This window comes from Temnothorax longispinosus, chromosome 12 (assembly GCF_030848805.1).
Source record: "Temnothorax longispinosus isolate EJ_2023e chromosome 12, Tlon_JGU_v1, whole genome shotgun sequence".
Classification (NCBI taxonomy): domain Eukaryota; kingdom Metazoa; phylum Arthropoda; class Insecta; order Hymenoptera; family Formicidae; genus Temnothorax; species Temnothorax longispinosus.
In genome coordinates, this window is record NC_092369.1 from 9,037,786 (window position 1) to 9,050,216 (window position 12,431).

At 36.8% G+C, this 12,431-nt stretch overlaps 1 protein-coding gene across 1 annotated transcript in view; it reads left to right on the top strand.

Annotated features, from left to right (window-relative positions):
- The window catches only part of LOC139822919 (protein amalgam), an 80,628-nt gene that overhangs the window by 30,663 nt on the left and 37,534 nt on the right, over positions 1-12,431 (top strand). Inside the window, exon 2 of the mRNA XM_071795108.1 lies at positions 1,281-1,378. Within this exon, the coding sequence (XP_071651209.1) occupies positions 1,281-1,378 (98 nt within the window). The remainder of the gene's footprint in view (positions 1-1,280; positions 1,379-12,431) is intronic.

The window sequence follows — 12,431 nt, forward strand, 5'->3', positions numbered from 1 at the left end:
GTCGACCATTTCAATGCCTCTGTCATTTCAAATGCCAGTATTTCATATTTCAGTTGCAACAGTGTAGTTTATTTCTGAGATTATTAAATTTGCACAGGACAGCAGAAAAACATAGTTAAAAATTTCGAAATATGATAGCGCTAATACAACTAACAAACGTGTAAAAAACGTGTAAAAAAAAGACACGATCGCATTGGTTTGAAAACTATTTTTTGAGAATATAAAAATTTGTGCAATGAGAAGGAAAAAAAAATACGATCATGAAAAAATTATAAACAGATGTGCTGTCAACTATAAAATAATTTATTTATCACGTCTTTTCGGATTTCGAAAATCTGGAGAATTAAATATTTGATATTATGATATTGAATATGCAAATATCGCGTGCGACAATATCGATTCTCTAGGTGAGAGAAATACTTGAACACATTAAATTCCGGATTATAACGGCGTGATGATGCACGTACCATGCATCTATAAACTGTTGCTAACTTACTTCGTATCATCACGCGTAGTTTCGTAAGTATACTACCTCGTCTCGAAAATTTTCTTTGAAGTAGTAATTGGCTCGCTTATTAATGGCCTCTTAGAAGTTTCTAAGCTTGATGAGCGGGCCGTCTATAAAGCTGAGCTTAATGAAAGGAATTTTGTTATATATTGGACAAACAATCTTGTCATTTTCACAATAACGTTTATCTCATTACCGTAATAAATTTTACCGCAAAATATTTCGGTGATTAATGTGAGGAAATTAGTAAAAATCGTTATATATGGATCTACGTTAAATAATCTAATTATGAATTATTATTAGATATTAACATATCATTATTTACCGTCAGAATATAAAGGGAGTTTGCTCGCTCACTTGCATTTTGAATCTTCGGAACTATTATATAAAAACGCAATAGAAACGATTGTTTGAGTCATTCCGGCTAATTTGCCAAGTAACTCTTATTGGAAATTAATAAAATTATTACAGTGCAACGATATGATCGGCGTGCGATGATTTCGAATGGCCTTTATTTTTCAAAATCGAGAGCACACAAAGAACATTGTAGAATTATAAAGCGCCAGGCTTAGTCCTCGCTTGACCCGTTTACGTTAACTCGCGCTATTCACTGCCGAGTTCCTCGAGTACTTTGCAAACTTCGGCGCGCACGTAGGTGGGCTATAAGTATAAGTACTAGTAAGTAAGTATAAGAGTATGTATACCGCCGTTTATACGTAGAGCATTCGCGCGATAGCGTGATACTTAAGTCGAGGACGTTCACGTGTTACAGATTTACCCAGGTTTGGCCAACCGTTGAACAATCTCACAGTCTCGGTGGGTCGCGAAGCCATTTTCACCTGCATCGTCGAGGGTCTCGGACCATACAAGGTGAGACGCAACATCATAACCCCGGCTATTCTATTTCCACGCGCGGTTGCAGCCATACATTCCGCTGTGCTGGCGTTGGCAATTGCACGCCGTGTTGCGCGCGCTGATGTCTCTCCGTATGATTGGTATTTGGGGTTTTGGCCGTGCAAATTTCATTAGACATCCGTGATAAATTATAACGCGATATCATCTATCGAATTTCGAAATGATCCTTCTTTTTTAATCGATAAAATTGATGAAATTTTTATCAGTTTGATTTTGACAATAACAATGTTAAACTCTTTATTTCAACTTTCCACTAATTTTATTTTTGAAAAAAAAAAGAAAATTTTTAAACTCATTTCCAATCAATTTTACATCAAAATTATGCAATTCGCGATTAATGAAAGTTTAATATGAGCGGCTTTCATTTTCCTGTTTGGCCAGCCGCCGGCAGCCCCGTAAATATAAGATGAAAATCAGATAGCGAGAGTTTGCAGTAAGTTTACTATGCAAATACAGAGATCTTTATCTCTAAATTACGAAATCACGTCGGTTACTCTCATGCCAAAACATAGATACGCTGTAATTTGCGATTTAGAAAATTGGTACTAAGACGCTTTGAGCGGCACGGCGACGTCATTACTGAACTACGTTCGCAAAGTTCTGCACGGGACGGGGAGAAGTTAACAAACAGGACAAATAAATTCAAAGCGAGGGATTGGAGCGCGAGGATCACAGTGCGTATCTGAACAACTCCATTTAAGTAGAAATAAAATCCCGTGGGGTGTGTGAGTTCAGCAGTTTGTTAAGCGGCTCCTCTCTCCCACCCGCCGTCGCGTCGTCTTTCGGCCGATCGTTTCCCTGTCGTTCGTCTGTCTCTCTTCCCTCGTTTTCTACTTATTTCCCATCCTCCTCTCGGGCGAGAGATCGGGCGCTTCTCGTGGAAATACCCTTTTCGATTCTCTGTTCTCTTGCCAGGCACGGCAGCGCGCGCTCAAACCGCGTATGGAGGAGTTATAGTTTTATAGATAACGCCAACCTCTCTCGCGACCGTGGAAATGTTTTCGCGATAAAAATGCGCGAAATTGTTTTACGGCATCGCCGGAATATATGTGTGCGTATGCGTGTGCGCGTATATGTATATAGGCGTTCGTTTGCGCGCGTTCGAACGGAATCGATGCATTATCCTTACGGTTGGTCAACGGCACCTTTGCGGAAATGAAAACGGCGAGTCACGTTGGCCGGCGCGATACTCGCGAAAAGCGTTTGGCAAAAATAATAAAAAGCGCGTGCCACTTTGCCCGGACGGGACACAAAGGGGTGCGCTTTCGATAATCGATGCCGACGACTGTCGCCGCGAAATTAACGCTTTTTAGCGTAACTCGTTTTAGCACATGGCAGTCGCATACGGCGCGGTTATAACCAATATCGCGTGATTGGTTCTTTGCGCCGACGGTATTGCAATCCTTTTACATCGCTAATAATAAGTTATTAATTTCCTCTGATAGGACATGTTATTAAGTGGAGAGCGGACTCGCAGTATTATCATTTTAACAAAGAAAAGAGAGAGAGAGAGGGGGGAGAGAGAGACGTAAATACATGTTTAAACAATAATAACGCAAAGAGAACGTACGTTAGTGCAACGACGATGCTGACATCGAGTTTATTTATATTTCAAGTTGCAACATGAGTAATGGTGGATTTTATGTATAGTGACTCCTGTGAGAGGGAAGAAACATCTCAGAAATTCTCCGGTGCTTTGAAATAATAAAGCGTCTTATTACGACTCGTAAGGTGTTACGACTCGCACCGTGTTATGCAGTACATGATGGCACCAATTCTCCTAATTAGCAACAAACATGTCACTTATATGTTATACTTCTTCGCGTTATAGTCGACTTTAGAACGATTTTAGAAGCAACGATTTTGGAAATCGTCGTTACCCAGGTAGCAGAGTGATTAAATAACATATTAATAACGTTTTAATGACGTCTTTAACGTCAATAAAATGTCATTAAGACGTTTTTAGACGTCATCCTGCTACCTGGGTATTTATGCACTATGTTTTTGTTATCATAATTAATAAATTAATTTAGCAATTAAGAATTGAAAAATATTTTATTTTTAAAATACATTTTTAAAAACAAGATGAAAAAGATATAAACAAAAGATGTAAATAATTGAAATATTTAATTTGGCACTATATTTGTTAATATATTAAATTAATTGTTAAGATATAAAATATATTTAATTATTAACAACATAAGTATTATTTTTAAAGAACAATTAGAAGATAAATACTATAATTCAAAAATTAATTACATTAAAGTTTGTATTAGAGAAACGATTGTACTATTTTATATTTATATAAAATTATAAAGTAACAGTTAAATCTTGACATGAACGTACTGTACAAATATGAATGTGTCGCCTAGTTGATTATAATTAAAAAATCGCCGGAAACTTTTTATTCAAACTTGATATTTCTGGATTAATCATGCACACAGCTTGTCAGTGATCCATTATATATTAAATTTTGCTGTAACTTACTATGCAAGTCTACGTGCATAAGTTATCAAGAACTCTAATTTTTTTATTCTTTGTTTAAACAGTATTGATTTATTATAAATCTTAGATAAAAGATTTCAATTAATAGTAAAACACAAAGTTAAATAGTAAAATAAAAAAAATAAAATATAACAACCTGTTTAAAAATATTTTTCAAATTAATTTTAATATAAGCAACATCCGAACTGATATTTTATTAAGTTATTTTAAAAGTTATAAGATATCCTGCAGTCGATATTCTTTACATACATATTTTATAATTTTAAGAAATTACAAATTAAAAGTGCTAATTGTTTCATTAATAAGCACATTGAAAAATTAACAAGATAAATTCAATTATCCTTTTTCGTAGGAAGTAATATATTTTTGCCCAAATCTTATCAGAAAATAGAGCTCATCCGATGTGCTTGCAGCTATAACATTTTTATTTTTATCGTACCTTATGAAGTGCGGAAATAAGGGTGCTTTAGAAATAAAACGATTTATGTATTATCCCGACTCTCCAGCAAATTTTAAAATTTCATTAAAGGGCCAAAATTGCTTCCTGTGGAAGTGGGAACAGTGTAAGGAAAGGAGGCACCCCCAGCGAAGTATTTTTACGGTCCTAAATCTAATTGAAGCTGGGTCCTTGAAACTCGTTAGGCTTCGTGAAGATTAGCGCTCGGAAATTTTTTTTCCTTTAGATAATCATGATTTCAGCTTTATGTCAACGTGCACTTTTTTATTCCGTTATTCCGAATAAATGCAAAATCGCACATAGCGTATTATACATATCTGTGCGATATATAATAATAAAAAATGACATTTGAATAGAACGCTATATCTAAAATATAAAAATTATTGACTTGTTTGCGTCCTGAACTGATTTTCGAAATGTTTTGTCTTCTATAACAATTTTAAAATATAATTAAGACTTGTGCTATGTTAAAACATTAATTAATTTCTAAAAAGATATTAAAGTAGTATTGTGCCGGGACAACCTGTATATTCCACAATTTTCCATAATTGCCTTGTTGCATAACTTTTACCTCAAGCACCATGTTTTCATCTATTGGCAAAACGTCCATATGTTATATTGTGAATGTTTGCAACTGCCCCATCAGATTACGAGTTTGATCTCGCAAGAGCCAGCCGTGGCTGCCAAATGGTTATACACCGTCATGTGCCATCTATTGCTACGCCGCGAACAAATCTCATTTTCCAGACAAAATTTTATTTCCTTCGAAATTGGACGTCGGAAATAAGCATAATTTTCCATCGACTCTGTATTCGCATTAGATACAATTACATATCTATAGCTAACGTAAATATGCGAATTACGTAGGATTAATAAAAAAAAGTATTATATCGGATTTAAAAGGTCTTTCGAAATTTTGAGCTTTTATCAAAAATCTATAATGTCCTCAGTTTCCGTTTTCCATTACGCTAAGACGTCAAACTTAGCGCGACCTTATATACGGGCTGTTTCGCGTCGAGTAATGCAACGCTTACGACTAATATTCTCCCGAGAGAGCAAACTCTCGAAATCATTACGGCCTGTTGCAAACGTATTGTGTACTTCCTCACTGTAGCATTCGGCAAATTGCGCATCCATGAGAGGCACGGTAACGCGGAATATTCCACAATCCCTTGACGACCCTTGATTACTCGGTAGTCCTTACCGACACGACGCGCGATTTCCCGCACATATCTGACGTCGGCTCTAATGTGACGGACTTTAGATCAAGGTGCTTAACATTCGGAGAATGCTGGCATATCTAATGTCTCTCTCGCGGTCAATAGTTCGGAATTGGCGAGAAAGCCGACGCTGATGCGAGCACACGGGAGAGAGAAGTCGCGTTCATGCTCGCCCCTGTGATTGTTCGTGCAAACAAACCGCAGTATTAATTATTCGCGATACTGGCGGTTGCATTGAGCGGAGCGGCAGTTGGCCGGATATCCTAGGAAGAAGCCGACGTTAGAGGAGTTACGATCTTGTCGACGATAATTCCTGAATCTCGGGGGAGAGGAAACCCCGGCGCTACGGGTCGGCTGAGATTTCCTCTCGAAAGTAACGGCGCGTCAATGGTCAGGGTCGCCACTTCTATTTCGCGCCGGTCCTCCTTTTTCGCTTCTTGCCAACTCTGTTTTCTCCGACACACGTATACAGACACGAACTTTCACCTCGTGCCTCACAGTTCGCGCCCGCCACTATCTTTCAATGGCTCAATATAGTCATTGTTGCTTTTCTTGTGATAAGTTTTTGGAACACCTAATAAGCGAATTGCACAAAACTTGCTCGCACGACCTTGGTGTCCTGTATGCCGGATAGCTAAGTGGGTGATTGTCCGATGACGAGTTAATCTTACGCGAGCGGAAAGCGAGAATGACCAATACGGAATTCCTGCAGTTACAATTTAATCACTTCTCTCTTACCTGCTATCTTCCCTTGCTTCTCAAGCTTACCGCACCGCCCAACGATCCCGCATTCTCTCGGTTTAATACTCTCTGTTGCACGCGAAGGCGGGCCACCGATATTAATATCTCGCGAGAGCACTAATTGTTCCAACCAAATACGTAGAATTCGCGTCGTGCGCGGAGCGAGAGATGCTCTTTACGTTACATGTACGTTGTGTGCGGTGCGCCATCGATCGAGGAAACCATTATATTTGGAGTGGATTATAAGTGGACGAGATCGGAAACGCGTTTCCTTCCGTTTACGGATACCGGTCTGAGATGCAAATTTGAATTTACCCTTCGATTCGGGTGCATCGTCGGTGCGCTACTATCACGACGCTTGGAATACTCTACCTACAAGAATATGCTATACATAAAAGTGCAATAAAGTCGACGCGCCTATAATACGCGCTTAATCGAGCTCGCATACTGAAATACGCAATGTTTATTAGCATAATACACATTATATCGGATGCTAAGTATTGCAACATGGAATTTACGTTTACAATATTTTATTTGTAAGTATTAGCAACAAAAAAAGGCGAGCGCATTTTTTTACGAATATATTGAACCCGTTGTTTTTTGACAACGGTCGATTTGTTGATTGGTTCAACGGCCGATTGATTTTAGTAAGGTAACATGAAACGAATAGATATTTCTAATCTACGAATACGTATTTCGTAGAACTAGATTAAAAAGCTAGCATCAGCAAAATGGTTCCATTATTTGTTTCGATATCGTTAAAGTGTCGCATCAGATTCGTATCATAGATTATAAGAAGGAAACGTATATGGCTAATATTCTGTAGAATGCATTTTGAAAGTCTCACTTATCTCTGCAATACTCGTGCACGAAATCGAAAAAGACGGCGGCACTTTCTTCTTGGCTCTCACTAACAGACGATGGCACTTGTAAAGTTCAAATTTCGTGTATAGCTGCTTGAGAGAGATCGTACTTTTATACGATCGGTCATCTGAAGTAACTGTTTCAAGTATTGTACGATATTGTATATAATATAGGTTTTGTTTCCCGTGTTGAAAGCAGGATGGTCTTATTCTTATCTACACGCAATTACATCTTATATAATAACAACGTCTACACACTCTTGAGCTATTCACTATTTCTTGAAGAAAAAAAATATATATTAAATGATATACAATTAAAGAATGGTAATAACAATAAATAAATCAATATTAAAATTTTTTTCTATTTCAGATATCACAAACGGTTTTTCAATTCTTTTTGTCTTATATTTTTTCGTCAATTTAGTATTGGTCGCTACATTTGTTTTCTTTCTTTAGGAATCGTTCTCGATTTCTTAGGATTCGCCATCCTGCTACTATCAGTCTGTTTGTGTTTGTAGGCTTTTTCTGTTTTCAAAACAACTTTTTATTCCTTCATGATATTCATGATATAAATTTTGATGTGGACGGCATGTCGAGAATAACAAAATATTTAATACACCATGAATACAAAATTCTCGGATTCCTGAAATAGATACAATCAATTTTTTAAGGCAAAAAAGAAGATCATATGCAGCTACTTATAAGCCTGCGTTTGTTTATTCACATTGAGAGCTTTTGGGGAAAAAAAATCTATAATACACGTTATGTGAATTATATATTTCATTTTCCGAATAGCTCCTAGTGGGAATAAACAACGCAGACGACAAAAAATTTTTGAAGAAGCTAATGCATTAATAATAACATACAGAAATATACTTCACGAAATAGGTTTTCAGGTCTCCCGATTCGTTTCTGGGTCTTGGTAACTTTTTCGGTACCTGCTGAGAGCTTCAGGTTACACCGAGAAAGATTTCTGATATTTCAGTCAAACGAAGCGGACACAGCAATCCTCTACTAATGGACTCATGCATCGTTGAACATGCTCAACACGATTGGCCGCACTTGATGCAGACGTACTTATTACGACGGAATGATATTATCGATGTGAAATATTTGAAGAAACTCGCGTTATCAATTTGCCCTTTTTCTCATGCTACCCTCCCACTTATCCCGTTCCCCATCTCCCACGAGTGCATGTGGATAGGATAGGCGCTTCAATTTCATTCGGTATTGCTGGGCTCTCTCTCACGTGCATTACGATGCGGTAGTCGCTGCAACAGCAGCAACGGCAACTGCAGCTTGTAATCTAGGAGAGGAGAACCGTGAGAATCGAAGGGTGAAGATGAAGCGCGGAAGTAGTCAAGGAAAGTGGGGTAACGTTTTCCCCAACGCATATCTGTATACACGGAATTTCTGCACACGCGCCTGCACACGTGCAAAGCAGAGTCGCTGCTTGTACGAAAACAGCTGGCTACGGAAGGAAGCTTACCCCATTTCCGACCTTTCATCCCGCTTACTGTTTTTCCCCTGCCTGTCTCTCTCTCTCTCTCTCTCTCTCTCTCTTTCTCTCTCGTGGCCGTGCACGCGGCGAATCTCCGTGCCACTCTTGTCCTCGAATACGCTCCGATTTGAAGCGACTGTGCTGTCGTAAAACCACGTGCATGCAGCCATCGCACGGAGTTAATTGAACTTTATCACGTCAAACGATTCGGCTCGGCGAAATTACTTCACAGTTGTTTAGTTTCGGATCGCGTGGATGGATGGTGGATTCGATTGAGTGTGGTCTACTATCAATAGCGTTATATTCATCCGCGGGCCGCGGCGGATGCAGTTTTTCTGCCATTTTATTGCACGACCGGTGAGAGTTTTTTTAAAGATCATAAAAAAACTCAATTCTCCCCAACGTTGGCTTAATAGAGACAGAAAAAAAATACGGTTTTTTATTTCATAGTTTGTAATCGTCGCGCGGATATATATATATATATATATATATATATATATATATATATATATATATACATACATATATATATCAATCGAGTTTGAATTATAAAAAATTATTAATATTATTGAAATTAATAAAAAGAATTCAGAATATACGTTTGAAAACGATATAATCGATATCTCTCTCTTTCTCGGAGATCGATAATTCTAAATTTTCATGTAAAAGCGCATTGTAACGGTTCTGAAAGAAATTATAAATTTAATTTTCTTGTTATCATAAGATTACACGTAGCCGTTCTGAGCACAATTATGGATTTATTTCTGCATTATTTGCACGATGACGTTATAAATTTTTAAAGTGGTCAGTAATGTGCTAAAATGTTTTTGTTTTGAAGTTTTGAAAATAGTAATAAAAAAGATATATAAAACATAAAGATGGCACAATATAAATAGCAACATTTACACATTAAAATGTAATTTTATCATTTGTTTTAATAAGCTTCTTGTATTTTAACAAACATATTTTTGTTAGTATTCGAACAGTATATTACTGCTTATTAATTACGAATAAAGTTGCCTAATTACCGAAACCATCAACTCAAACTTAGCAATGACATATCGTGATAATGGCTTTCTCCTCTGAAATATTCATTAGAAGGATTTTTTAGGATGCTACACAAGGGTAGTCTAAAAATGTATCTATTTACGAGCGTGAGTAATATTCCACTCCACATGTCACACTAAAGTTTCTTTTAGAAATATATTTTGACCTTATTCAGAATTAAAATAAAATAACTCGATATAGTATTAAAATAATCTTGTACATATACTTGCATATACAAACAAAAATCAGATATTGCATCACAAAGAAATAAACAGATTAACCATTGTAGTAAGTCTTGCACTATATTCTATTATCAGCAAGTCATTCTATATCATAAATTATACATACTATCATACATGTACCAGTATCTTGAGATGAATTAGCTATGGAGACAGTTGGTATTATTACAACTTCGCCGGAAATTATTTTGCCGAGGCTAAAAAGATTGGGGAAGATTCGCGTGAGGAATAAATCTTTAGACAGGGTGCGTGCGTGCAATGTTTCTCTGGTCGAGCTACGCAGCAGGAGTAATGAGCGATCAAGAAACTGCAAGATAAATGTCTGTGGAGAATATTGGGCAATAGATGGTTGGTAGGATAAAAAATGATTTGGTCATTATTACTTTACGTTGTGATGAAAAAATAACGAAAGAAAGATGTAGGTATAGATCGTAAGCTTCATATCTTACGCTATTACATGCACATAATGAATCACATGCACATAATGAAGCACATAAGTTAAGGGTTGAATAAAGATCAGAATAATGTATAGTTAGCTGGCCGTAACGAAATTGTAGTCGAAATAAGTGTAAATGAGACAGAAGCATAAATTTCAGTTAACGTAATGAATTCTCCGAAAAGAACAGGCATTTAGAACATATTCAGGATGACGGAGGTTCATTAGCTCGCTATTTAAAATTTTGCCTCTGTGTAAGTAGGGAAATTCAGTAGAAAGAATAAATTACTCTGTCAAATTGGTTCATTCTATACGTCATAATCGCTTGATTAATGATTCTACCATTAACTATACCGCGTCGCATACGTATAAAATATGGTTATCGGTCGGCGAAATAAACGGCATCGCCTTGAGCAAATTGTAACATCATCCGCAGGTCACCGCGTCGAGCTTCCGCATTAAGAAACTTTGTAATTTTTCTGACATTCCCAAATGAATGCATTCTCCGACTTCGTCATAAGGAGGATTAACGGTACCGTTTGGAATTGCACCTCACATTAATTTATCGTCACTCGGAGAGCCACAGATACGCTAGAAAAATCGATAAAGCGCGAAATAATGGTGAATTGCACTATCTGTTGAAGAATTTTCCCAAGTACTTTGTCAGTTATCATTATCATTATAAATGTTTCTCGATAAGAAAATTCGAGCTTATTATAAATCTAGCTTATTATTTAAATTTGCGTCTTAATATTAAATATTGTTACAAATTTGACGACACAGAAATATATTTCTTACAAATATAATGCATATTTTTAAATTAAAAATACTATCTTAGAAAATTTGTTATGCAAATTAATACTATCTATTTATTTTATCACAATTGGTTTTATATTGCAATTAACGAATTTTATTTTTGAAGAATAAGAAAATTTTTAATGGCTAATTTCGATTCAAATAATTGTATAAAAAGAAAGGGAGATTGCGAAAGATAGATATACTTATAAGTCTCATATTTTAAGATGTTTTGTGAACATGCGTAATTTAATTTATATTTTTTGCTGTATTATATCACTCGGTCATTTTTTTCGTAGAATATAGCGTCTATAAAAAGGCGCGATGAAAATTTTTCCACTTGTTTCATCATAATAATCCACATGTTAATGCCCGACCCATCGGTTGCCTTATCCAAAAGGCAAATATCTGAAACACTTCTACCGTTTATTTTCTGTCTCCTCTCGGATGCAAGGTGCATCATGCCGGCGGCATACCTCCGCGAAACGTATGCAACCGCGCCTGAAAATAAACCCAGGCTGAAGCGTAGTGAGCTCGAAAAATGCGAAACGACATTGGCTGGGATGGCGCGGGTAGGGACTTTGAGACGAAGGTATGACATTTTCGTAAGCTTCTCGTTGCACGGCGCGTCGGAGTCGCGACATTTTGCGGGTGAAATGGCAAGACAATGAGCCGGCGAGTAAAGTAAAATGTCATTGCCGCGACTTGTCACACGCTCATTGGGAGACCCTACGGGAGAAGGGAGCGAAACGGGGAGAAACAAAAGTTCGCGAGGAATACGAAACATGAAGAACGCGATTGAAACATTAAACAGAGTTTCGATAATTACCCAGGTACTGTCTAATGAATTATTGAGCACCACTATTAGCGGCAGTCCTGAAAATTACGACAGATGGTACGGCTTTCAAAATGGAAATGTGATAAAGATAATTACGTGACGAGTAATCAGTACAATTTGTCGCCAAATGCGTTTTAACGCAATCTACTTCGATATTGCGTGTGAAGTACGAAGATTAAAGAATCTTAAAATCAGTTCTAGAGAAATAAAAGGCTTCTATTATCTGCACATAAATGCATACATTGTTGCTGACTCAGTTTTACATTATTAGTCATGCTCAGAGTCATAATGTAAATCACATGTTACAAAAATTTTTGTTATGTTGTTTCTATCATCAATGCTAGCTTATAATTAGAATAAATTTAT